At 38.7% G+C, this 26,669-nt stretch overlaps 1 protein-coding gene and 1 non-coding gene across 2 annotated transcripts in view; both read right to left on the reverse strand.

Annotated features, from left to right (window-relative positions):
* Window positions 1-26,669, reverse strand: part of SLC25A13 (solute carrier family 25 member 13) — a 535,434-nt gene that overhangs the window by 380,561 nt on the left and 128,204 nt on the right. The window contains exon 4 of the mRNA XM_029588928.1: window positions 8,392-8,507. Within this exon, the coding sequence (XP_029444788.1) occupies window positions 8,392-8,507 (116 nt within the window). The remainder of the gene's footprint in view (window positions 1-8,391; window positions 8,508-26,669) is intronic.
* Window positions 19,979-20,160, reverse strand: LOC115086341. The gene has a single exon (XR_003855235.1). It is a non-coding gene; the product is annotated as a U2 spliceosomal RNA (small nuclear RNA).

Below are 26,669 nucleotides of genomic sequence, written 5' to 3' on the forward strand. Positions count from 1 at the left end.
TTTGGTAGTCCATCTGGATCCAGATTCTCTCAGGTGAGGAAATGCACTTTGTGCATATCAAATGATCCACAGCTCCAACAGGTTGATCTATAGATAATTTTCCACATGTGACCACATCCTCTGAGTCTATGCAGCACCAGTATGCACTTCTCAAGCCCTGGTTGAGGTACCAGTAGACAAAGTAATTTGATGTAGTGGAATGTGCAAAGGTAGCCCCTAGCACCAGAACCTCTGGGTTCTTCCACCATTGAAGAGAGACTCACATTGCTGGAGTTTTTAATATCAGATGAGAAAATGATTTGAGCAGCTGATGCCGATGGTAATGGGCTAACCCACTGAAAGCCCCACATGAGTAAGAGAATAAGTAAGAACCACCATATACACTGCTGTGGCCATGTGACTTAGAAGGACAAGGGTTGACCTTGCCAGTCTCTCACTCTGCTGTAGGTGGGACTTCATGAAGTTCATCCAATCCCAGCTCTTTTGATAAGGATAAAGGCCTTTTCCTGCAGCAAGTCAATGCAGGCTCCTATAAATTAGACCTGCTGAGACAGGATCAAATTGGATTTTAACATTTAAAAGGAAACTAAAAAAAAATATTGCATCTAACTGTAACACCCTAGATCTCATTAGCAAAAACCACTTGTTTTTTTCTGAGTGACCTTGGCCACATCCAAGACGACCCTGATGTTAAGCTGCAGGAAAGTTTCTTTTTTTTAAAACAGTGAAATGTGTTTGAAGCCAGTCTGCCCGGATCCAATACTATAAATGCTATCCAGGTTGAAATTTTAATCAGAGCTTTATCAGACTTTTCCTACAAGGCGGCAATATTCAGCCTATCTTCAGAAATGAGAGAATTCATTTCACTCAACCCTGGCTTCCTCCTTTCTAAAGGAAAGAAGATAGTATATCCTTGAGACTGGAGGAATTGCTTGGTTCAGGAAACTTCAATATTTCCAAAAGATACATCTTAAACATCTCTTTAGCAGAAACCATAGGCAACTTAGGAAAGTTAATAAAACTTAACAGAATTTTCAATATTCTGCAACTTAGCTATGGCATAGGTGTTATACATAACTAAGATCTCTTCTATATTTAACACATATTCCACCTTATCTTCAAGGTCAGTTACTTGCTCCTCGATTTCTACTTTACAGCCTTCCAGAGACTGAAGTCTAATGTTTAAATCCAGATTCTTCTTTGCCACTAGGTTAATCTATGGCAAAATGGCCTTGCGTAACCCCCTCAATAGCGTCCCAAATTGCCTCAAGAGTGAATTCAGAGGGTCTAACCAAACTGAAGCTCCCCTGTCCAACCTGAGAGGCAGTTGAAAGTACCCACATGCTATAAAGGATTCCAATTGTCCAATTCCATCTCCGATCCTCTGACCATGCAGCTCTCTGAGTCTCAGAAGCTGTTTTTTCTAAACACTGCAGCCACCTCTGAACTTGGAGGAGACACCTACACATCATCAGTGATTGACTTTCCTTGTTGCATTTTTGGAAATGCTGCCTGCATCAGAATCAGTAGTAGGTATTCTGACCGCTGGGCTCAATGATGAACGTGACCCTCCCGAACTCCCCTGCAGCTCTTCTCCAAGCAGCTATATAATGCAAACATGGCACTGCAGGGTATATTGTCTGTCTTGCCTTCCTCTTGCAACCCATCTTCTAATAGACAGCCAGAAATAAGTCTATCCACCTATTTATAAAGCAGTTAGGTCATATGACAGCAATGGTCCATGTCATAACCTTTGCATCTCTTCACTGAGAGGAGAGGATCACCTTGCTGGTGGCTGAAAGGAATCAGTAAGTTTTTGCTTGGGACATTAACTTTTTTTAAAAGTATTGGGGCAAAAGTTAACTATTTGGGAATATTATTTAGTGTGTTTGTGTGTTTGTGCCTTTAATAGTCAGAAAGGCAGTGAATAAACAAGTTAGAATGTTTTGCATTTTTAAATAGTCAGTCAATAAGGTAGCAGTAGGTAGGCAGTGAATACACAAGTTAGACTGTTTGTATTTTTAGTCAGTCAATAAGGTAGCAATAAACAAGTTAGACTGTTTGTATTTTTAGTCAGTCAATAAGGTAGCAGTAGGTAGTGTGTTTATTTTTAAAAGTCTGCAGAACTGATTGTTCTCCAGACTTTTAAAGAGCTGAGGTGTTTGTATTTAATACTAACTGAGTGCATTGTATTGAAAAAAAACCCCACAAAAAAAAACCCCCCACAAAAAAGTAGCCAGAAGCTAGAAATAAGCTAGGAGCAGTATATACCAAAGTAAACAAGTTGAATAGTTCAGCTCAGTTCCTTTCTTGTAGGAAAAACAGTTTCTACTTCATTGGCTATTAGAAGTGATGAGAGTTCTTGCTAAAAGAGTTTGAATTGTTCAGTGTCTAGGGAGTGCCTCATTGGAGAATTGTTTAGGGGAACAGATCTGAGATGTAATCAATATCCCTGCTGTATGATCTTTAGTACCCAGTCTGTTCTTACACAAGACCATGCTACTTTGAAATACTGAAGTCTTCCCCCACTGAAAGGTTGTGTAAGGCTAACAGGAAAGATTTATGGAGACTAATAAAAAGAAAATGTATTAGCCTTGGTCTACATCTATTGCAGAGGCTTACGTTGAGATCTGTCTCTCTATTATGTGGCCTGCTCTGATGCTGCTGCTGCTAAAGATGTAAGTGCTGTTAAGTATAATGTTGATAACTTCTCCTTGAATAGAAAAATTGCCTCTTAAAAGGGTTGATGTTGCCACTTTTTAGATGTAGAGGTCTGTTTAAAGATAGCCACTAAGAATTAGGAGGGTAACAAAATGATCTTTAATAAGATCTACTGTTCCCTTTACTTTTTCTCCAAAGAGATCACTAATGTATAGAGCATCTGCAAGCTTCTCATGTACATCTTTGTGTCATCTGCAAATTTGATCACTTCACTTGTTGTTCCCCTATCCAGATCATTTATAAATATATTAAAAACCACTGGTAGAACAGATCCCTGAGGCACGCCACTGTTTACCATTCTCCACTAAGAAAAATGACTAATTAGTCCTACTTTAATGTGCTGCTGCTCCCATACTGCAACACTGCAGTCGGCATCCTGTACCTTGTGGCCCCAGGCTCGGTATGGTGTCCTTTTCTTTGCTGCGATGTCCCAGCATGGTTCCTGGTGTTCTGCTTTGGGGCTGCATCCTGTGGCCTAGACTAAGATCATGCAGCACTCACCAGATTTATAGGCCCAGTCTCTATGACTTCTTGTGGTGCAGACTGATGACATCAATGATGACATCACTGTTACTCTTAAGTTCCCTTAGTGAATGCCTGAGGAAAAGGTCCTGATTCTTGGTCCTCTGCTGCTACTTCTGATTCCTAGTTCTGTTCTTCTGTGGTATTCTAGCTTCGCCTCACTGCTGCTCCAGAGATCCAGTCTACCTGTGGTGTCCTGGCCTTGTTCCTGACCCTTCTTCCACCTGCTATCAGCCTTCAATCTTATGTTCGCTGACCAGCCCCTTCCCGTCAAACAGCTGCCACCTATTGAAGACTAGTAGTGCTTTGTGCTGCTTAGGCTGCATCAATCAAATAGCAGCCCCAAATGTCCACTCTCCCTGAACCATAATACCTATCTTTTAACCAATTTACAATTCACAATAGAACATTGCCTCCTATCCTGTGATTTTTAACATTTTTTTGGAATCTCTCATGGGGCACTAATTCAAACACTTTCAGAAAATTCAAATATTCCACATCCACATGTTTATGAACCCTTCAAAAAAAAAATGTAGCAGATTGGTGAGGCAAGATTTCCTTTTGTAAATCCATGCTGGCTGTGTCCCATTAAACCATGTCTTTATATATATTCTGTGATTTTGTTCTTTAAAATAGTTTCCACAATTTTTCCCAGCACTGAAGTCAGACTCACCGGTCAATAGTTTCCCAGATCACCTCTGGGGACATTTTTAAAGATCAGGGTTCCAGTTTTTGAGTACAATGAACAATTTTAATGATAGACTCCAAATTACTAGTAATAGATCTGTAATTTCATTTTTCAGTTCTTTCAGAACTCTGGGGTATGTTTCATCTGGTCCGGGCGATTTGCTGGTCTTTAGTTTGTCAAACTGCCTTAATATATCTGCGAGCTTCACTATGATTTGTTTCAATTCTTCTGAATCATCACCACTGAATACAGTTTCCAGCATGGATGTCTTCCCAAAATCTTCCTCAGTAAACACGGAAGCAAAGAATTCATTTAGCCCCTTTTAATCCCTTGATCATCTAACAATCTAACCAACTCTCTTGCAGTCTTCCTGCTTCAGATGTATTTTTAAAAATATTTATGATGAGTTTTTGCTTCTAGGGCCAGGTTCTTTTCAAATTTTCTTTTAGCCTGCCTTATCAATGTTTTATAGTTAACTTGCCATTGCTTACGCCTTTTTTTATTTTCTTCATATGGATCCTTTTTCCAATTTTTGAAAGAAGTTCTTTTGGCTAAAACAGCCTCTTTTGCCTCACCTTTTAATCATGCCAGAAGTCGTTTAGTCTTCTTTCCACTTTTTGTTATTCATGGGATACATCTGGAATGGGCTTCCAAGATGATATTTTTAAACAATGACCACGCTTGATGTAAACTCTTAACCTTTGTAGCTGTAACTTTGTTTCTTTCTAACAACTTTCCTCATTTAATCAAAGTCTCCATTTTGAAAGTTTAATGGTAGAGTTGTAGATTTGCTAAATGTCTTCTCTCTAGTCATTAAGTCAAATTTGATCACACTGTGATCACTACTGCTGAGTGGCCTCATCACTGCTTCCTCACACATGAAACACAGAAACATAGAAAATGACGGCAGAAAATCCATCCAGTCTGCCCAGCATGGTAGCATCTGCTGCGCCATACAAGTCACTCCCTTACTTAGTTTCCAAAACCATCAAAGTCAGGACCCTTGTTGGTTGCTGTCTGAGTCCAAGTCCCTGTTACCTCTTGCCATTGAAGTAGAGAGCAATGTTGGAGTTGCATCAAAAGTATTAGACATATTGATTAAGGGTAGTAACCACCACACAGGCAAGTTACCCCCCCCCATGCTTATTTGTTTTCCAAGACTGTATAATCCAATGTCCTTGTTGATTGCTTTCTGAATCTAATTCCCCTCTTTCTCTTTTCCCCCTGCCATAAAAGCAGACAGCAACAGTAACTTTTGTATAAATACATTTGTGGTCTTTATGAAATTACTATTAAAAAATGCTTTCATTTTAAAAGAAAAAAAACTATACAATCTGTTATGAAAAATATATAGTGGGCCTCTTTTGATATGATTAGTTGAAATTTTATTTAGAACCATAGACTATGATGGCAAGCAAGGACTGGAAGGATTTATTTAGTCAGCCCATCTCCAGCCCTCCTTTATTTAGAAGCCAGCAAGTGTCACCCATTTCTTTGCAACTACATTTGCAGATGCATAATCAGCACAAAACTAAACTTTGGGGAAACAGCTGCTGTTTGATATGAACTTAAGCAATCTAAGAAATGCAGAGCACTGAAAACACAATTTTAATCAATGCACTGTTCAACAGTGTAATGCAATGAGTGACATGAGTTTTATTGAAAATAATAGTCCCCTAAAACTTGCATAAAACATCTATCAAAAAGACCATAGTAAATTTAATTCATAATCCACTTTCATAGGTTTTTAAATTAGGAAGGCTCAATCCTTCTGAGAAAATTCAGTTAGCTGTTCGAAAAATGCGCTATTTGCATACCTACAGTTGTCAATCACAAATCACAACAAATGGGTAATGCTTACAGGTATTGGTTATACATGAATAAATATACAATGTACATGTATCACTTTTCATCAACATTTATTTACTTTAATCACATACATATAATATCTAAAATTTGTGTAATATTCACACTCATACCACATTCATTCACATAACACTAACACAATATTGCCTATTGCACATGTCCCTTTTACCTTAAAATTCATACAACATTTCTTGTTAATATTTCTACAACAGTTCCCATATCCCAAAAGAAGCAGACTTCTCCTTCTCAAAAGACTCCCACGGCGTCCTGGCGATGTGCAGTAGTGGAGTTGGTTAATGATGTGAGAGTGTGTATTCAACTATTGGAACTGTGAAGAAATTTGGAGAGAATTAGGTGGGCTGTCGGGCAAGTTAAGTGAAGGCAGTATTGCCGGGTATTTTTGAACAGATACTAAAAGTTTGAGCGATGATGAATCGTTGAATGCTGATGACATCGTATTGTGGTGGAGGAATACAAAAACTCATTGGTTATGACTTCATTTGAAAAATAGTGAAAGTAGAGGTTGTAGGAAATATTGAAAAGTGCAAGAGATTAGGAGAATGCAATGAGTTGAGGTGTATAAGTAATAATGATTTGGCACAAGAAGTAAAGTTCCCGATGTGAAATAAGAACTACAGGAAGTCAAAATCGAATGGATGCTCCCTTAGAAAAATGAAGAACAACTAATGGCTTAAAAGTGATCCCCTGAGGAAATCAATAGGTGAAATGAGAGTCTCTTGTCAGGAGTGGAGTGAACAAAGAATAAGAAAAAATTTTGGAAGTTTTTTGAGAAGGAGAAGTCTGCTTCTTTTGGGATATGGGAACTGTTGTAGAAATATTAACAAGAAATGTTGTATGAATTTTAAGGTTAAAGGGACATGTGCAATAGGCAATATTGTGTTAGTGTTATGTGAATGAATGTGGTATGAGTGTGAATATTACACAAATTTTAGATATTATATGTATGTGATTAAAGTAAATAAATGTTGATGAAAAGTGATACAGGTATATATTGTATATTTATTCATGCCTACAGTTGTGACATTCATTAATTGCAAAGCAGATGATACTATGATACAAGGGTGTTTTGATATAGCATGTTATTTTATTGACCAGATTGATTCTTTTTATAAAAAATGACTTTCAAGATAAATAAATTTGCATTCACTTCATAAGAACATAAGAAATTGCCATGCTGGGTCAGACCAAGGGTCCATCAAGCCCAGCATCTGGTTTCCAACAGTGACCAATCCAGGCTACAAGTGCCTGGCAAGTACCCAAACACCAAGTAGATCCCATGTTACTGATGCCAGTAATAGCAGTGGCTATTCTCTAAGACAACTTGATTAATAACAGTTAAAGGAGTTCTCATCATTGAACTTATCCAAACCTTTTTTAAACACAGCTACACTAACTGCACTAACCACATCCTTTGGCAACAAATTCCAGAGCTTAATTGTGTATCATAAGCTATGATAAATTCTTTCATTGGCATGTTACTAATGCATATAGCATGCCTCAAAATCCAAAATTTAGGATCCCAATTACTTAAACAGTTCATTCCAGCTTATTTTCCCCAAGAAAAACCATGGGTAACTCATAAAAAAAAAATAGTACACCCCCTGGGAAGTTTTGGAGAGATGCATATTAATGTCTTCCCTTCATGGAATGGTCAATAATCAACTGCTCACTTCACTCTAAATACATTTCATTTAGGGAAAAAAAAATCAGACCATTAATCACTTTCATTAGGATTCAAGGGGTACTGCAGAAAGAAAAAATATAAAATGTTCCTTTTAAATATCTAGTAGTTGTAAGCCTTTGTAGCAATTACTGTACAGTTGTGTGCCATACAGTTAATTTCTAAAATTAGTTGAAAGTTAATGCTATCAAGAGGCTAGCAAATGCTAAGTGCCCCATAGCACATTGTCAGATGTGAATGCTATTTATTTATTTATATAATGTTAATAGACATACGCAGCACTAGAATACAGCAGCAGCGACTTTGACTGCCAGTGTTCTCCCAATGGCATTGACAAGTTCATGCTGTAGGGAAATAGGAAGATTACATGCCATGCTTGATGCCACGGAAAACAGTTTTGGTCAGCAGCAACCCAAAACCCACAGGCCCGCATATTTAAGCATAAGCAATATAGGCAACTGCCTCAGGAATCAAGTTGTTATAGGCGCTAGAACATCGATGCTGCTGCCATGCCTAAATTGGAGCCTGAAGCTGCAGCACCACTTCTCTCCTCTAGCAGCATCTAAAGATGTTGAAAAATAAGTGCAGAGCCTTCAGCAGCCTTCACATGCTGATGAATCCATCTACTACCTCTGCATGAATTTCCTGTTACCATGTAAACCTGTGCAAGGGGAGAGGAATCATAGGGCAGGGTCTGTCAGTGTGCGAAGGTTGCTGAAGGCCTCGTGCTGGTGGTTATTGAATTTATTACACAGCCATGCACTCTACAAACATGGCTCCTACAGTTTCAGAAATGTAAGTTCAATACAGAGTCTTCTCAAGATTAAATCTCCTCCACTTAAAAACTGAAAAATATTTTAACACCATATTTGAGAACTTTAACAGAACTCACCAAAATTAACTTCTCCTTTGCCTGTTTTGTCAAACAACTGAAAGGCCACCATGAATAATGCATCTGGAGCACACAAGACTGATTCAAATGCCAGGAATTCTTGGAAGGATATTAATCTGTAAACAAACAATGAGTAAGAATGGTCAAATGGTTGGGCACATGGTAGCAGACACACAAGTACCAATTCACAGAATGAAAATATTTTGAGCATTACAGTTTGGTACAAGTTATCACTCTTTAAGGGAAGTAGAATTGGTTAAAGAGCTTTCATACCTAAAACTTAAAGTCCATCCAGATGCAAGCTCCCATCAAGTCAGGCAATAATGTTTAAACACAAGTGGACACCGAACTAGTCTATCTTGGAAGCAAGATCATGCTGCAGCGAGATGCATCCATTTTTGAATCAGCACAAATCCCTCGAAGGCAGCAGTAAGTCTCCCACAAAAGGATGGGATGTATTGATATCAATGCTCTGCTGCAGAACCAAAGAATGGATGCTCCCAGCAGCAGCATCATAGAATAACTGCTGAAGATTCTCACATAGGAACTTCTTTGAGTCTAAAACTTATTGTATAAGTAGAGCACTTTTACCAGAAACAAAACATGCCAACTTAAGAATGAGAGTTTTCCTTTAAGCACTTACCCACAGAGACAATATAAAATGTTAAATCACTGGTGAAAGAAGATATGCATACAATGCAGAGCAAAATCAAGTACAAAGAGGCAGGAGACCAGATGCCCACTGTGAGACTACTGTGAGAATTTGATAAACTAAAACACTGGAAGGCCAGTATTAAAAAAATCATAAAACTTAACTTATCCAGCTAATGTTATCTGGTTAAGCTATCTGGGTTATTCAGAGGGATAAGCAGGTATATCCTTGAATTCATTTATCCAGCTATATGTAGCCAGATAACTTTGAAACCTAACCAGCTATGGGCCTCATTTACTAAATATTTTTCCCATAGACAGAATGGGAGAAAATATGAAATTTGCCAGTTAGGTTTCAAAGTTATCTGGATGTGTGATCCTTGTTAACTTGAAACTTAAGACACTTAGGTAATGATGCACAAGGTTTTGTTTTTTTTCAACAAGCAAGCTTGCCAGCCAATCCATCCCTCCATCCAAGCCTCCCAAGATGTGTCAAAAATGCAGCAGGCCTATAGGTCTCAAAAACCACTTTCTCCTCTCACAAATCACAAAAGAAAAATTAATAGTTTCCCCCACCAGAAGCCCAGCAACGTTGCTGTCAAAGCAATACTGGATGTGCCAGAAACTCGACGACTGCTCCAAGCTCCTGGTGGCTGAAAGGATTCTTTTTGGTGTGGGCTAAGGGAGTTTCCGAGTGGAGCAGTAGGGGGTTGGGTGGGCTCCTAGAGGAGGCATCTACATTTTTCTTCTGTGATTTCAGGAGATAAAAGGAAGGAGGGGGAGGCTTTTCAAATGTATAGGGCCCACTATATTTTTTTGACATATTTTGTGGGCTTGCAGAGGAGGAGCCAGCATTTGATTTACTAGGGTGGAGGAGCAGGTCTCACATTTATCTATTTTTTTTTAACTGTACATTACACTTAATCAGCTATATCTGGTTAATGTTAAATTGAAGGTTAAATGTTAAAAGTTATCTGGGTAAATGTTGCCGAATAACTTTAACCCTCCATCTGGCCACTCTAGAATTAGACAAATAAATTATTCGACAAACTCAACTCTACTCCGGAACAACCCCGAAACACCTTCTACTTATCCAGATAAATTTAATCGGGATAATGACTTAGACAAATACATTTCATCCAGATGATGATTTAGCCAGATAAGTGGCAATAATATTCAAAACTCTGAATTTATCCAGATAATTCAAACGTTATATGGACAAATACCTTGGAATATTGACCTCAGGGAATGGAGTAGTGCTGTGAACCAGGGAAGCCAGAATTCAAAGCCTGCTGACAACTCCTGGTGAACTTTGGCAAGTTACTTCATCCTCCATTGCCTTAGCTAGAAAATTAGCATCTATTTACTAAGCTGCCATATTTTTTCCAGAGGGATTCACAAAACTGCAGTAATCAGTACTGCAGCTTTATAAATCCAGAAGGATTTTACCACTAGTAAAAATACTGTGGCAAACTGCCCCTCCAGCACAGCACATGATGTCAGCCCCTTCTTAAAAGCCATGATAAGCCCAAATATTGTCTCTTCCCCAAGTGTAACAAAGCCCCTGGAGATGTAGAGAGATCCCCTATTCATACATTCCTCCTTCGCACACTTCTTGAGGAGGCCCAAGTGTAAGAGAAAATTATAATGTAAGGCCTCAGCTCAGGCACCACCCTTCCTCAGTCCCTCCTCCATTTTGTAAAAAAAAAAAAAAAGAAAAAAGCCCACCTTACCCATGCAGCCTTGGTGTAACAACAGGACCAAGTCACCATGTTCAAAATGGCATGGTTTGACCAATATAATACATGAGCCCTTATCACGTCACATGGGCAAAAGTATTACATCAGCCAGCCAATGCCATATTGAACATGGTGCTCCAGGCCCCACTGGCCCACCAGGACTACATAGGAGGGTTGGGGTGGAGAAAGAGTCTGCATCCAGGGTCTGACACTTGTAAAAACTTTTTTTTTTCTTTTTTTTTTAAATGCTTGAGCTGCCTCAAGAGGCGCCAGATGTAGAGACAGGTGATCTCTGAAGACTTTCAGGGATTTGCTATATTTCAGCAAGGGGGCAGCAATATTTGGGTCACTCAAGCTCTTTAAATGATGGCCTGATGCACTCAGAGAAAGTTAGCCACTACTCGAGTTGTAGCTAACTTTAGATCAAATAATTCAGCTTGCAAATTTTGAGATAAGCATGCTATTTAATTTACATGTTTTTTTTGCCTATCAATAAGAAAATGAGCATTCATTTACATGTAAATCAGCTCATTAGCATTCCTGCATTGCACAGGGTGGGGTGGGGGAGATAACACATAGTATTTGAAATAATGTGCATTATCACTACGCTATGACATTTTCTGCATGGTAAATGCCTAAAACAACTCAGTAAATGACCCCTCTGGGGATGAGGTAAAATCTACAACACCTAAATGTAGTTCATATTGAAGTGGCTGACAGGTCACAAAAGGTAAACTATAAATAAAAAAAACTTAAAAATTAAATTCAGGCATCACTGCAGTGTACAAGAAATTCTGGTCTGAATATACTATAGCTTTTGGTCACTTGCCTGACAGTGAAGTGGATACTTAGATGTTTTTCACCCCCTATTATGTAGAAACCACCAGTAAGAAATCACTGCATCCTATCTGGAATGTATTATAATTACATTTTAGCAAAGAAAACTGTCAGCATATCTTATGTATTACTACAACAGAGCATACTTCAATAAAGTTAAATAAAGATTTTCTTTTACTAGAAAGACTAATATGGACAACTAAACAGTTGGGGGTCAATTCACCCAAACTATTTTCACTTGAGAAAGGCAAATACTGGGTCAAAAAATGCAATACTAAATGCATATTTGAGAAATACTGAGCAAAGAATAAAATAAACATTCAGGAGAGAGATTCAGAGCCCTCTACGCCACCCACATCCAAAAATACTGTTCTGCTCACACTTATTTCCCTGAACACATACAGTATAATACTTTTCACTTCTGTTAGCTCTCACACATTAATATATGTACTCCTCTTCCAGTCTGATTGCTGCAGTCACCTTTCAACTCCCACTATTTCCTTTTACACCACTGATGGAAGCAATTTTGACAGGTTTACAAATATTTTACACTTCAGAAAAAAAAAATAGGAAAGCTATCTGCAGAAAACTAAATTTATTTGGCTCAGGCCTTTTCATTGTAGCTCAAGCCAAGTTACATCCCTGTCCGCAGAGGGCTCACAATCTAAACCGGTACCCGAGGCAGGAACACAAAGCATGGTAGTGGGATCTGAACGCTGGCTTCCCTGATTCTCAGCCTGCTGCTTTAACCACTAGGCCACTCCTCTACTCTGAAAACCCTCTCCTTTTATTTGAGCTTTTCTATACCGACATTCGTGTGGCAAGATACATATCATAATCGGTTTACTAAGCTATATCAGTGAAAGAAAAATGTTTTTGGGTGAACGAATTGATGCTCTGTTTATAATCTCAGATAAAGCAATAAAAATAGATGAAGGTTGTTACAATCTGTTAAACTAAAGCCAGTGTTCTGAATAAAGCTGCCTCTAAAGGCCAATGCTGCACTTCCAGGTGGGAACTGCAGTGCTCATCCTTTAACCTTCACTGTGCCTTACCTTAAGCCATACATTACCCTACAAAACAGTAGCAACTCAGGCTGCTTTGTTCTTAAACATCTTAACTCCACCTCTCTCTCTCTCCACCAGATATGTCACACTTGCATGACTATTTCTACATGCATGCCAGCTCTTCTCTAGCATACCTCATCTTCTCTAACATGTATCCAGAAGACTAAACAGTCATAGAGCTGCACTGATAACAAAACTGATTGTTCAAATTAGCACAAAAGATCTATATTGCACTTAAAAACAACAATATGTTCCACATGAAATAATCTTTGACTGATGCTTTAAAATTGTTAATGTAAAAGATAATTTACTTTTATCAATTAATAAAGTTAAAAAAGAATACAAAATTCCTTAAAATCTATCTAAGCAAATACAATGACCATCTTAAATGCTATGCTTAAAGAGAACAGCAATCAGGCAGACAAATGAAGGAAGGAAACAAATATTAGAACAGCCAACTTTTTTTTTTTTTACACCACAGAACAACCACTGGCAAGTTTTTGTGCTGCTATGTTTTAGGCTCTATCAGTGAAAGACAAATTTTTGTGATGAATTAATTGATGTTCTGTTACACACAAGTGTCAGAGTACAGATAAAAGTCAAACCGCATCAAAAGATGAATCAGAATGAGCAGAAATTGAGAAAATTCACCAGCATGAAAACGCGCCACCTGGCTGTTCTAGGGTGTACAATTTGAGGTGAATTTTAAAAGCCCGACATGTGCGAAGTTGGGCTCATGCCCGCAAAGCAGATTTTAAAAGCCACCGCGATACATGTGTTTCTCCCACAGCACGCACATCTCGAAAGTTTTCAAAAAAAGCGGGGGCCATGGGCTGGGCATGGGTGTTTTGGGCCGTGAACAAAAGATATGCGTGTAAAGCCTGACGCAACTCAGCGTGCACTGAAACACCCTGCCACATAACTTTACTTCTGCTATGAATGCCATGTAAGTTAAAATTTAAAGAAAACTATGCAGATCTGTGGGATTTTAAGGGCTGGGCTAACGGGGGTGTGAAGGCTATCAAACTGGGGGGACCAGTTTGTCCCCAGTTCAGCTGGGTGAACTGGGGACAAACTGGTAAAATTGGGAATGGTATTGGCACTTGCCCCTTTTAAAATCCCCCAATTTGCATGGTAGAAGTGGGATTTATGCACACATGTATGCACCCACTTAAAATTTGGTGCACATGTGCATGCGGTCAGGCTGTTTTATAACATGTGCTCATATGCACGAGTATGTTATAAAATGGCTATGTACCTGGGTCAAATGTGTGCACATGCTGGTTTCAAGTTACTGTCTTTGTGTAGCATGCATTTAGGCCTCTATTTTATTAAGCTATATCAGTGAAAGAAGAATGTTTTTGGGTGAACGAATTGATGCTCTGTTAGACACAAGTGTCAGAGTATAGAAGAGAAGTCAAACCACCTCAAATGATGAATCAGGATGAGCAGAAATTAAAATCGTCCGGCGGCAAATTTTCATGCTGGTGGTTTTAGGGTCTACGACATGTGGAGCAAAAAACTCAAGGGGGTGGGGGAGTAAAATTTACAGGAATGAAAAGGTCATCATAAGTGAAGAAATCTCACAGAATTTCAACCCACTGTGATCATGTGCACTGATTTTGCAAGCCTTTAAATGCTTCACCAGCACAATTTTATGCTGCTTTATCAGTAAAAGAAAACTTTTACAATTCCGGCTGCTGTGCAGCCTCCCCTCCAACCAGGGGACTCCAGCAAGCATACCCTTCAGGCTGGCCAGACCCCTCCTTTCTGCATCATACCCAGATTCCAGCTCTACTTAACTCTGTCTGTCCTTTGCTTTGATGCTTCTGCATCGAGTCTCCATTGGCTCCTTGCTCTAGCCATTCTTGCCTTGCGGCTTCTCTTAGGCCTTTCCTTGTTTTGCCTTGTAGCCTCTAGGCCTTTTCACTCTTGTCTTACCTTGTGGCCTAAGGGCCTTCCTACTCCTTTCTCTGTCCTGTGGCCCATCTAGGCCTTACCTTGTCTTGTCATATGGGGCTTTCCTGTAACACTGCCTTCGGACCTTTATGTTTCATGCTCTGTGTTGTCCTTGTCGTGTACTGGCCTGTCAGTCTGCTCCTGTCTCAGTCAGTCCCAGTCTTACCTGTACACTGTTCATTAGTTACAGACTTGCCTGCATGCTGTTCCTGACTTCCAGTCCAAGCTTTGGTTTCAGTATTACCTGCACAAGCCTATCCAAGCTTTGTTCCTGCCTTACCAGACTGCCCATCCATGATCCAGCCTTGCCCCGTCATCCTATACCACTCTGGAGGTGGTGTTTATTATGCTCTGCCCAAACCGGAGCCAAAACAAAAAATATTTTTGTGAATAAATTAATGTTCTGTTAGACACAGGTGTCAAAGTGCAGACAGATGTCAAAGCACCTCAGACGATGAATCAAGATGAGCGGAAACTGGGAAAATTCACCAGCACGAAAACATGCCACCCAGCTGTTCTAGGTTGTTTTAGTTTTGGAAAAAAAAACAAAAAACTGCAGGGGGTAGGGGGCTAAAATTTTCAGGAATCAAAGGTCATCAAAAATGATGAAAAGTCACAAACGTGCAACCCACTGCGACCATGTACCCGGATTGTGCAAGCCTTTAAAATCTTCACCAGATTTTGCAAAGTGGAAAATGAAAATCAAAAGAAGCCTGAAGACCCAGAATATTAATGAGAGATCAAATAGCTGAAATAAACTTCTATTCACATTTTCCCCTGGCCCCACTTCCCCCTACCCACAGTAGCAATATACATACTGCAAACAAATGAAATCTACAACCTTGCACGTACATTATGGATGGCTACTTAGCCAGATTCATAAACACAAACTGGATAAAATGACTATGACTAGTTTATGTGTTGATGGCGTTACAAAACTGGTGATTAATCTTATAGATTGAAGGATGTTCATGGTACAGAAAGTGGAGGCAGGCACTTCCTGCTAAAAAAAAAAAAATGCATTAATTCATACTTGCATCCTGACATAATAATACAGTGACAGAGGATGATAGCAGACGAGGACCAATTGGCCCACCCTATCTGCCCAGAACACATGCATGTAAAATGATACATGCATTAGGAATATACACACTCTCACTATTTGGCTGTACATCACTTATCATTGTCAAATCTCTTCTGTTGAGGATCAACATCCTGCAGCCACTGGGGCACCCCATCATTCTGATGCTCCCAGGTTTTGTACATTAGAGGTAAATTGCCCCAGTTGCTCCCCTGAACAAAGAAGAGAGTCCAGTCTCTCCAACACTGGTTTGAAAAACAAATATTTTTTTTAAAAGAAACATTATAGAATCATACAAAAGCTAAGATGTAATCTTATGTAATCCTAAATTCTTAATGGATGCATGCATAGGACACATCACTATTCAAATGGCCACAAAACTTTCTATGAACTAAGACTAAACAAGCATGTACTTACAGGGTTATGCACAGTATCCCTCTAGGTTCTAGTACAGGACTATTGGGTGAAGAAATGTGGAAATGTCCTGGCCCATGAGAAGTGAGTCAGGTTTGTCCAATTATTTCCATCACTGAGAACAATTAAGGAATGAGGAAATATTGAAATAGCCTGTTGCTCCATGTTTGTTGATGAAGAATATCAGTACATGGTTACTGATTAGAATTAACACCACTTTTCTTTTTAAACAGGGATTGAACAATTTTAAAGCATTGAAGATTACTGTCAACTCTAATTGGTTTATGAGTAACAATCTTTCCTATGGAGACCTGTATATTGTTTGTGATTCTTATCTGAATAAAGAGAAAATTACAAAACAATGTCCATGCCTATTGAACACTTAACCTTTGCAGCTGCACCTTTCAATTTTTTCTATTTTCCTCATTTATCAAAAAGTTTCCCTTTTGAAACTTACATAGGCTCTGACTGGTGTACAATGGAAGATGAAATACCAAAGATCTATTCTGCAACTTCAAGTTTTATCTAGAATTTATACAAATATGTTTAGCATAGCACTAAAATTTTTTCAGATGACAGGAAGATTAATAGGATACACACTTCAACATAGAATATAAAGATGTACATAATGATATACAGGGAGAAAGCATCCAGCAAGTTAACTGTAGAAAAGACCCACAGATATCTTCATATATCAAAATCTCAAGGAATCCATGCATTGCAAATGATAGTGTCAAAAGTGCAATGTCAAAAATGTACAAAAATAAATAGGGAGCTGAAGGTATTAGGATTTGAGAATCCAAAAAGGAAACAATGTTCTGGACCAAATATATGATGCAAACAATATAGTTTCATTTACAGGCAGGCTACAAGCCTGTCAGGCACTCACAGTACAGGTCAGAGGACTAAAAGTAGGGGGAAAAAAGGCAATATGACTGTGTAAAACTGGGGTTACACCTCATCTAGCAAATGAAATGCCATTACTAGAAAAAACTATTGGGAAATGAAAAAGCATTAACCTCATCCTGTTCTACACAACCATCTAACTATGAATAATAATGATACAGATTAAGTGAAACCTGGGAAAAAGTTGAAATATGTGACTACTAGTGGCATAGGGACTAGAATTTGGGACCTGTGCCTCAGATGCAACAGTACTAAACTAGCTCCCTGATCCAGGGAAGCCAGGGTTTAAATCTCACTGCTGCTCCCTGTGACCTTGGGCAAGCCATTTTTCCCTCCATTGGCTCAGATACATATGTATATAATAAAATAGCATTGCGGCAGAAAAAGACCGTATAGTCCATCCAGTCTGCCCAGCAAGCCTCCCATGGTAGCAACTGCCACTCCATGCAGGGCACCCCCAAGTCTCTGCCAAGGGCAGAACTACCACTCTGGCATGAAGCTTATGGGTGACCTGCACAAAGGCAGCAACACTAACAATCAAAATCAAGCAATAATCAAAACCATAACAAAACCACTGCCAGCAACATCCCCACAGGGTGAGCAGCCCTCTCAACAATCCACATAATGCTGCTGCTTGAATGTGCTTTGCTTCTGCACTTGGCCATAGAAGCAATCCTGTGCTCTTCCCTAATGTCTGCATATCAGACTCGGGGGTAATGCATCAAGCCAAGGTAGTGCTCTAACACACATTAAACATCCTATATCATGTGATAAAGAGCTATCACAACGATATTGCACGATATATACGTGATATTTTGAATGTCTCCAACCTGGCACCCTCCACTATTACAATGACCTTCTTTGCATGCAATTTGCATGCATGGACAATGCAAATTCATGCCAAGGTGGCCATAAAATATTTGCATCAAATTGCCTATTAATCATGGTGGACCAAAAGCATGATCAGCCGTGATAAAATAACCACTTATTTGAAATGTGGTAAATGTGAGACGGGAGCACCGGGATCCTAATGAAGGTCCCGAGGCTCCCGCCACACATTTAAAGTGTTGGCCAATAAAAAATACAAAATGACAGGGCTCAGTTGAGTGGGAGTCAGTTACTCGAGATGGCTCCATCTGCCCAGAAGAAAAAGAAAGGTGCCCGCATGGCAATGGCCCCCCTCCAAAGTGCTAAAAATATAAATAGGGTGTCCTGGAGCGGCCCTCCCCTTACCCCTCCTTATCCCCTCTCAACTGCTCAAAATAATATCTAAGGTGTGCCAGGGACTCCCCCAAAGTGGCAAAAAGGTGGTGTTCTGGGTCTTGAATTTTCCCCTATCGAGATGTTCAAATTATATATGAAGGAAGTTTTGCTTATACAAGAGTCTGCTTATTCCCCTATTCAAAAAATGCTCTATCTGCCATCTAATTAGAAGAAATCAGATACAATACAGCAAGACTGTTTCATTGAAATTAACTGAATTCTTAAGAGAATTCTTCTTTGCAATTTCATAACAGAGCTACCTTGCTTGTTTCCGTTTGTGTTTTTGCAGGCACGAGATATTTTATGCTTGTTTTTTCGCAATCGTGAAGTTTTATTTAAGGGGGAAAAGATTTGGATTTTTCCTGACCTTGCTTGAGTCACTCAAGATTGCAGAAAAAAAATTCCTTGTTATGAAACAGAGGTGTTGGCTTTAGGAGCCTCTTGTGTTTTAAGACACCCATGCAAATGTACTGTAGTGTTAAATGTACTGTAGTGTAGTGCTAGCATTAGCGTTAATAGCCACCTCTTACAATGTTATTTATACTTATATATAACTATCTGATCTTCATTTCCCTTCTCATTCCAAGTTATTGTTTTCCTTGTTATTTGTAACTGCTTTTCTGCACTATTGTTTAAATGGTAAAGTTTATTATAATTACACCCCTGTTTCTTGTGAACCAGCATGATGGGACCACCGTCTTGAATGTTGGTATATAAAAAAGTTAAATAAAAAATAAATAAAATAAATGCTACTAAATGTGTTTTTTTGACCCTGGACAACTGCGAGACTTCAACCGGGCCAGACACCCTGCATAGATTTGTTTATTATAATGGGGCAGCACTGATTTAGGTAGCTGTTATTTACTAACTTTATATCTTTGTATTATATGGCCATTTCCCCACCCCCACGTATTTTTATCATGAGGACACTGCTGTTAAATTTATGCATTTGTTTAATGTCTAGATTGTTTCTTCTTTTTCTTTTTAAGCATTGTATCCTCAGTTTTTCTTTTCAAATATGATTGCATTTGAATTAAAGTCAAACGTCAATAAAAATAAAGTTTAAAAAAAAAAAAAAAGATGTTCTGGGATCCCCCACCCCTTCTACCCCTGCACCCCCAGAAACTTTCCCCCCTTACCCCCATCCTGTAACCTCTAAACCTTTAAAAATCACAGACAGATCCCTCGGTGGGGCGGCACACCCAGCCCGGCCCCACAAAGATGTAAGCAGCGCCAGTAAACATGGAATACAACAGCCAGTAAAAGAAAAATAAATGTTTAGTTTTATTATAAGATATCTTATAAGGAACAGTGTAGCTTATCAAACAATGCAGAGTAAACCCCAGCTCAGAGTTAACGAGCTGTAACACTCGGATATGTCAACAACTATAAACTTAAAAACCAATGGGTTAGTTTGCATATTTTCCAAAAATATGTATTTTGTCTCACATATGCTAATAAGACATAAGGGGGGAGGGTGGGGGAAAGGTCACTCATGAGCACCAAACAAGATGGCTACATGAAATCTTGTTCCTCACAGCTATTTGGGAAATTACTGCATATAACATTCAATTTTTTCTTCATTTCTCTGATGGACTGCTGAGCTGAATTGCTTTCAAACATGATCCTCATACCCCTGAGGAAGCACCACCGGCTAAGGCCTCGGCAACATCTGATCCAGTACTGGCTGAACTGCAACTTTTAAAAGAGATGTTGCAGCTAAACACCAAAACAATGTGTCATTAAATTTGAATTATCTGACCTCTCAATGAGTATGGCTTTGTTCCGAGATCAGATATTAAACTGATAAGAACAGATACTACACTTGATCTTAGCCAAAAAGTGGATAGATTCACTATAGCAACAAGTTAACAATATGACTGGATGGGCCTATTGGTCTTCTTCTGCTGTCATTTCTATGTTTCTATCATGCAGCTTCACTCATTCTCCACAAAGATGGCCACTCTGCAACGAGATGAAGCATATCATGATGCATTAGAATTAGGGCATCCCGACAGTGAGGTTCCAATAATTAGAAAAGTAGTCCAAGTGCCTGTAACTAAAAACTCATCTGAGCTAAAAAAATTCTAACTTATCCCTATCAATTAAAAAGCAGAATGAAAATACAAACACAAAACAAACTTTGAAATGTTTGTATGCTAATGCCAGAAGTCTAAGAAGTAAGATGGGAGAATCAGAATGTATAGCAGTGAATGATGACATAGACTTAATTGGCATCTCAAAGACATGGTGGAAAGAGGATACCCAATGGGACAGTGCTATACCGGGGTACAAATTATATCACAATGACAGAGAGGAGCACTCGGGAGGAGGTATGGCGCTTTATGTCTGGGATGGCATAGAGTCCAACAGGATAAACATCCTGCATGAGACTAAATACAAAATTGAATCTTTATGAGTAGAAATCCCTTGTGTGTCGGGGAAGACTACAGTGATAGGGGTATACTACCGTCCACCTGGTCAAGATGGTGAGACGGACAATGAAATGCTAAGAGAAATTATGGAAGCTAACCAAATTGGTAGTGCAGTAATAATGGGAGGCTTCAATTACCCCAATATTGACTGGGTAAATGTATCATCGGGTCACGCTAGAGAGATAACGTTCCTGGATGGAATAAATGATAGCTTTATGGAGCAATTGGTTCAGGAACCGACGAGAGAGGGAGCAATTTTAGATCTAATTCTCAGTGGAGCACAGGACTTGGTGAGAGAGGTAACGGTGGTGGAGCCGCTTGGCAATAGTGATCATAATATGATCAAATTTGATTTAATGACTGGAAGAGGAACAGTGTGCAAATCCAAGGCTCTCGTGCTAAACTTTCAAAAGGGAAACTTTGATAAAATGAGAAAAATTGTTAGAAAAAAACTGAAAGGAGCAGCTATAAAAGTAAAAAATGTCCAAGAGGTGTGGTCATTGTTAAAAATTACCATTCTAGAAGCACAGTCCAGATGTATTCCACACATTAAGAAAGGTGGAAAGGCGGCAAAACGATTACCGGCATGGTTAAAAGGGGAGGTGAAAGAAGCTATTTTAGCCAAAAGATCTTCATTCAAAAATTGGAAGAAGGATCCAACAGAAGAAAATAGGATAAAGCATAAACGTTGGCAAGTTAAATGTAAGACATTGATAAGACAGGCTAAGAGAGAATTTGAAAAGAAGTTGGCTGTAGAGGCAAAAACTCACAGTAAAAACGTTTTAAAATATATCCGAGGCAGAAAGCCTGTGAGGGAGTCAGTTGGACCGTTAGATGATCGAGGGGTTAAAGGGGCACTTAGAGAAGATAAGGCCATCACGGAAAGATTAAATGATTTCTTTGCTTCGGTGTTTACTGAAGAGGATGTTGGGGAGGTACCCATAATGGAGAAGGTTTTCATGGGTAATGATTCAGATGGACTGAATCAAATCACGGTGAACCTGGAAGATGTGGTAGGCCTGATTGACAAACTGAAGAGTAGTAAATCACCTGGACCGGATCGTATACACCCCAGAGTTCTGAAGGAACTAAAAAATGAAATTTCAGACCTATTAGTAAAAATTTGCAACTTATCATTAAAATCATCATTGTACCTGAAGACTGGAGGATAGCAAATGTAACCCCAATATTTAAAAAGGGCTCCAGGGACAATCCGGGAAACTACAGACCGGTTAGCCTGACTTCAGTGCCAGGAAAAATAGTGGAAAGTGTTCTAAACATCAAAATCACAGAACATATAGAAAGACATGGTTTAATGGAACAAAGTCAGCATGGCTTTACCCAAGGCACGTCTTGCCTCACAAATCTGCTTCACTTTTTTGAAGGAGTTAATAAAAATGTGGATAAAGATGAACCGGTAGATATAGTATACTTGGATTTTCAGAAGGCGTTTGACAAAGTTCCTCATGAGAGGCTTCTAGGAAAAGTAAAAAGTCATGGAATAGGTGGCAATGTCCTTTCGTGGATTGCAAACTGGTTAAAAGACAGAAACAGAGAGTGGGATTAAATGGGCAATTTTCTCAGTGGAAGGGAGTGGACAGTGGAGTGCCTCAGGGATCTGTATTGGGACCCTTACTTTTCAATATATTTATAAATGATCTGGAAAGAAATACGACGAGTGAGATAATCAAATTTGCAGATGACACAAAATTGTTCAGCGTAGTTAAATCACAAGCAGATTGTGATAAATTGCAGGAAGACCTTGTGAGACTGGAAAATTGGGCATCCAAATGGCAGATGAAATTTAATGTGGATAAGTGCAAGGTGATGCATATAGGGAAAAATAACCCATGCTATAATTACACAATGTTGGGTTCCATATTAGGTGCTACAACCCAAGAAAGAGATCTAGGTGTCATAGTGGATAACACATTGAAATCGTCAGTTCAGTGTGCTGTGGCAGACAAAAAAGCAAACAGAATGTTGGGAATTATTAGAAAGGGAATGGTGAATAAAACGGAAAATGTCATAATGCCACTGTATCGCTCCATGGTGAGACCGCACCTTGAATACTGTGTACAATTCTGGTCGCCGCATCTCAAAAAAATATAATTGTGATGGAGAAGGTACAGAGAAGGGCTACCAAAATGATAAGGGGAATGGAACAACTCCCCTATGAGGAAAGACTAAAGAGGTTAGGACTTTTCAGCTTGGAGAAGAGATGACTGAGGGGGGATATGATAGAGATGTTTAAAATCATGAGAGGTCTAGAACGGGTAGATGTGAATCGGTTATTTACTCTTTCGGATAGTAGAAAGACTAGGGGGCATTCCATGAAGTTAGCATGGGGCACATTTAAAACTAATTGGAGAAAGTTCTTTTTTACTCAACACACAATTAAACTCTGGAATTTGTTGCTTTAGAGATGTTTTCATTAATATTTGTCTGCTTTACTAACATTCATATTCATATATATTTCTCAATGGCTTGTTGTCAGCTAAGTTTGCCCTGCAGTGGGGTACCAGATTATGATGCCCTTTATCTCTTTTGTTTCATTTATCCCTAGAAACTTTGGGGCGGATTTTAAAAGGCTTGAGCGCCTAAATCCCGATGTTTACACACATGGCCGGGCCTTGCACGCTCTGGGAAAGTTTTCAAAGGGGCCCGGGCACACGCATAAACCCCAGAACGCGCACAAGTGCTGGGCCTCTTCAAAAGGGGTAGGCCGGGGACAGGGTCTGGGCGGAGCTGGACGGAAGCCAGTCAAGTCCATTAGCTGCTGTCCTGGGGAAGCGCATGCCAGCAGCCGGCCAGCATGCATAAATTACTTCAGCACCCGAGCAGCAGCAAGTAATAAAAAAAAAAAAAAAAAAAAATCAGGCAAGGTAAGTTAGTTTTAGGGGATGGGGAGGGAAGGGGAAGGAAGGTTAAGCAGGGGAGCGAACTAGGAGGGAACTTGGGAAGCCACTTGATTTTATAACATGCGCACACTGCCATGCGCAAGTTATAAAATCAGCACATCCATGTGCGCATGCTAACAGAGTACACATGGACGCACATGCACATGTTATAAAATCTACCCCTTTATTACTTGCTATTCATCAAAATTCAAAGATCTCTGGTATTCCAGTTGTAGAGGTAGACTATAAATTGTCTGCTTACATGGATGATGTATTACTTTGTGTGCACAAGCCTGAGAGATTACGGACATCAAGATTTTTTATTCTATTGCAGGATACAAAATCAACTGGTCAAAAATCAGAAGTTATGCACTTGAATCCATTGGCGCATACAAATTTATTTATGTGTTTTTTTTTTTTACAGGGATATTCTTTTCCCTGGGTGTCTGATGGGCTGAAACATTAGGGGTATATTTTTAACATGAAACAGAGGTAACCGTTACCAAATGTGTATCATATTTTTTCTTTACTTGACACTTTCATGATTGTTTCCATTATATCTCACTTGGTAGGAATGATTAAATGTGAATAAGATAGCTATTACCCCTCAAATTAATTTTATATTAAGTATGATTCCAGTTTACTTTTCCAACTAATTCTATGTCATTGTGGACTGAATTTTATCTAGATTCCTATGGAAGAACAAATTAGCCAAATTTTCACTCAAAAAATTAAAGTTACTTAGGTAAAAGGAGACTTGAACTTCCTTGATTTCTATTCCTATCACCAGGCCTTTCTTTTACAACAAGGTATGGCGTGGTTGCAGGATAAGCTTGAGTTACCATATCACCCTATTTAGCTAAAATCATTTATAGCTCCTACCTAGTATAAAATTGCCATCCTGTATTACCTCACTATCTATTCTCTGGTCTACTCACAAGGCTTTTGAAAGAATTGGACTCCTTGATGAAGGGCTTTAATCATAAGTAGAACTATCTGGCTTGGCCTCTCTGTAGCATAATCCCTTATTGAGAATAGACAGGAGATACTAGAGGGATTGGCAAAAATGTGATATTTGATCTGTAGGCCAATGGTAAATTTCTTACCTTTTCAGAGCTATTCTAACATTTTTGTCTCCTACTCAATTTTATCAGTGTCTACAGTGTATAAGATCCAACATTGTTAATTTATCTTGGGCTTCCTCATCAACTCAATCCTTTTTCCCCATTTGGCCCACTGACATCCCAAGGTCATCTTGCCTCTCATATTCATAAATGTTTAAAAACAAGAAATTTCTTGATTGTCATGGTCTGGAAAGTCTCTGGGAAACGGATCTTCAGACTGAAGAGTGTTTGCCTTGAGAATGCTATTGGAAGACTATCATAAGATCAGGTCTTTTTTCTAATATTAAACAATTTATATATGTTCTTGTATAATGTGTCTGGTGGACTCCTTAGAAGCTTTTTAAGGCACGTCTTATGCTATTTCATAATTTCTGGTCCTGTGCTGCACCAAGTGCAACCCTTTCACATAGGCTTTACTATTGTCTATTAATACAGGTATTCTGGCAAGCTGTTTGGACTCGTCTTTCTGAAGTCCTGAATATTTCCTATTGTTTGTCTTATATTTATTTATTTTAAAAGATTCATAACCCACACTCTACAATAAGGGCAAGGCAGTTTACATAATGAACACACAATTAAAATACATAAATAAGTTCATTAAAAGACAAAAACATAATGCATCTGAATATAAAGTCCAAAAAAGCCAAAATAAGGCAGTTAACTGTACTGGATCCAGAGAACTGGAGTTAAAAGCCAAATAAATGATAAGTGTGATGCCTTTTTAAAAGTCTTTAAAGAGGAGGCATTTCACAGATGCTCTAGGATGGAATTCCATAAGCAAGGACTAGAAACAGATATAGCTCTGCTTCTGGTAATATATAAGCTAGTCAGTTTTGGTGTTGGGACTTCAAGTAAATTCTTTGAGGCAGAGTGCAGATTCCTTGCAGGCTTGTACTGGCAGAGGGTAGTACTCAGCCAAGTAAAGGAGTAGGTAGATTATAAATGAGTTAACACCTTATATTGAACACACCATGCTACTGGAAACCAATGAAGGGATTATAAAACAGGCATAATATGTTCTCTAAGTCTTGATACCATTAGAATCCTTGCTACACTGTTTTGCACAATTTGTAAAGGACAGATGGCATTTGCAGGGAGAATAAGTTATAAAGAATTGCAGTAATCTAGATGGTTCAAAACTAAAGATTGCAAAACAATGAAAATCTTAGGATTCTAACAATGGCTTCAATCACTTTAATAATCGAAGTTTAAAAAAAGCAAGATTTTACAACCTCAGAGAACTGATTTTTCATGGAAAGGTTTGAATCTAGAGCAACACCCAGTTTCTTAGCACAATTGGTAGTCAATGTCCTTAAAACATGAAAGCAGTAAGGATCATATAAAATGGAAATTTAATCTTTGAAAGCAATGACATTTCAATTTTGGAAATGCTGAGTTGTAATCTGTTACAGAATTGTAATTCTTAAATCTTTTGACAGAAGGCATAATATGGCTCCTAAAAAATATAGTCAAAGATTCTTTGCAAATTGTGATACCATTTATTAGCCTGACATAAAAATTATACAAGACCATGCTTTCATTTTTGTCTACTGATCCAATACAGCAATCTAAATACACAAATAAAATCATCATCCATTTGGCATTTTATCGAAAAGAAGTTACCCCACATTTGTTTTTATTCAAGAGAGAGAATTAACGAAATAACTAGCATGGGAAAATAAAACAAAACACACCCGTGTTCATTTTCTCTCTCGTCCTTCCAGAACAAACAACTTTACTTAAAGTATAAAAAAAAAATAACCAAAAAAAGTGAGGTTTTGTTTAAGATCATTTCAGTAAGAACAGCACTAAGATCTGCTGCACCAGCTGCATTCAAATTTATTAAACCAGCAAGTCAATTAAACCAGCTATTTTCTTCTTATTGTATTTTTGCTCTTTACA

This window comes from Rhinatrema bivittatum, chromosome 2 (genome assembly GCF_901001135.1).
Source record: "Rhinatrema bivittatum chromosome 2, aRhiBiv1.1, whole genome shotgun sequence".
NCBI lineage: Eukaryota > Metazoa > Chordata > Amphibia > Gymnophiona > Rhinatrematidae > Rhinatrema > Rhinatrema bivittatum.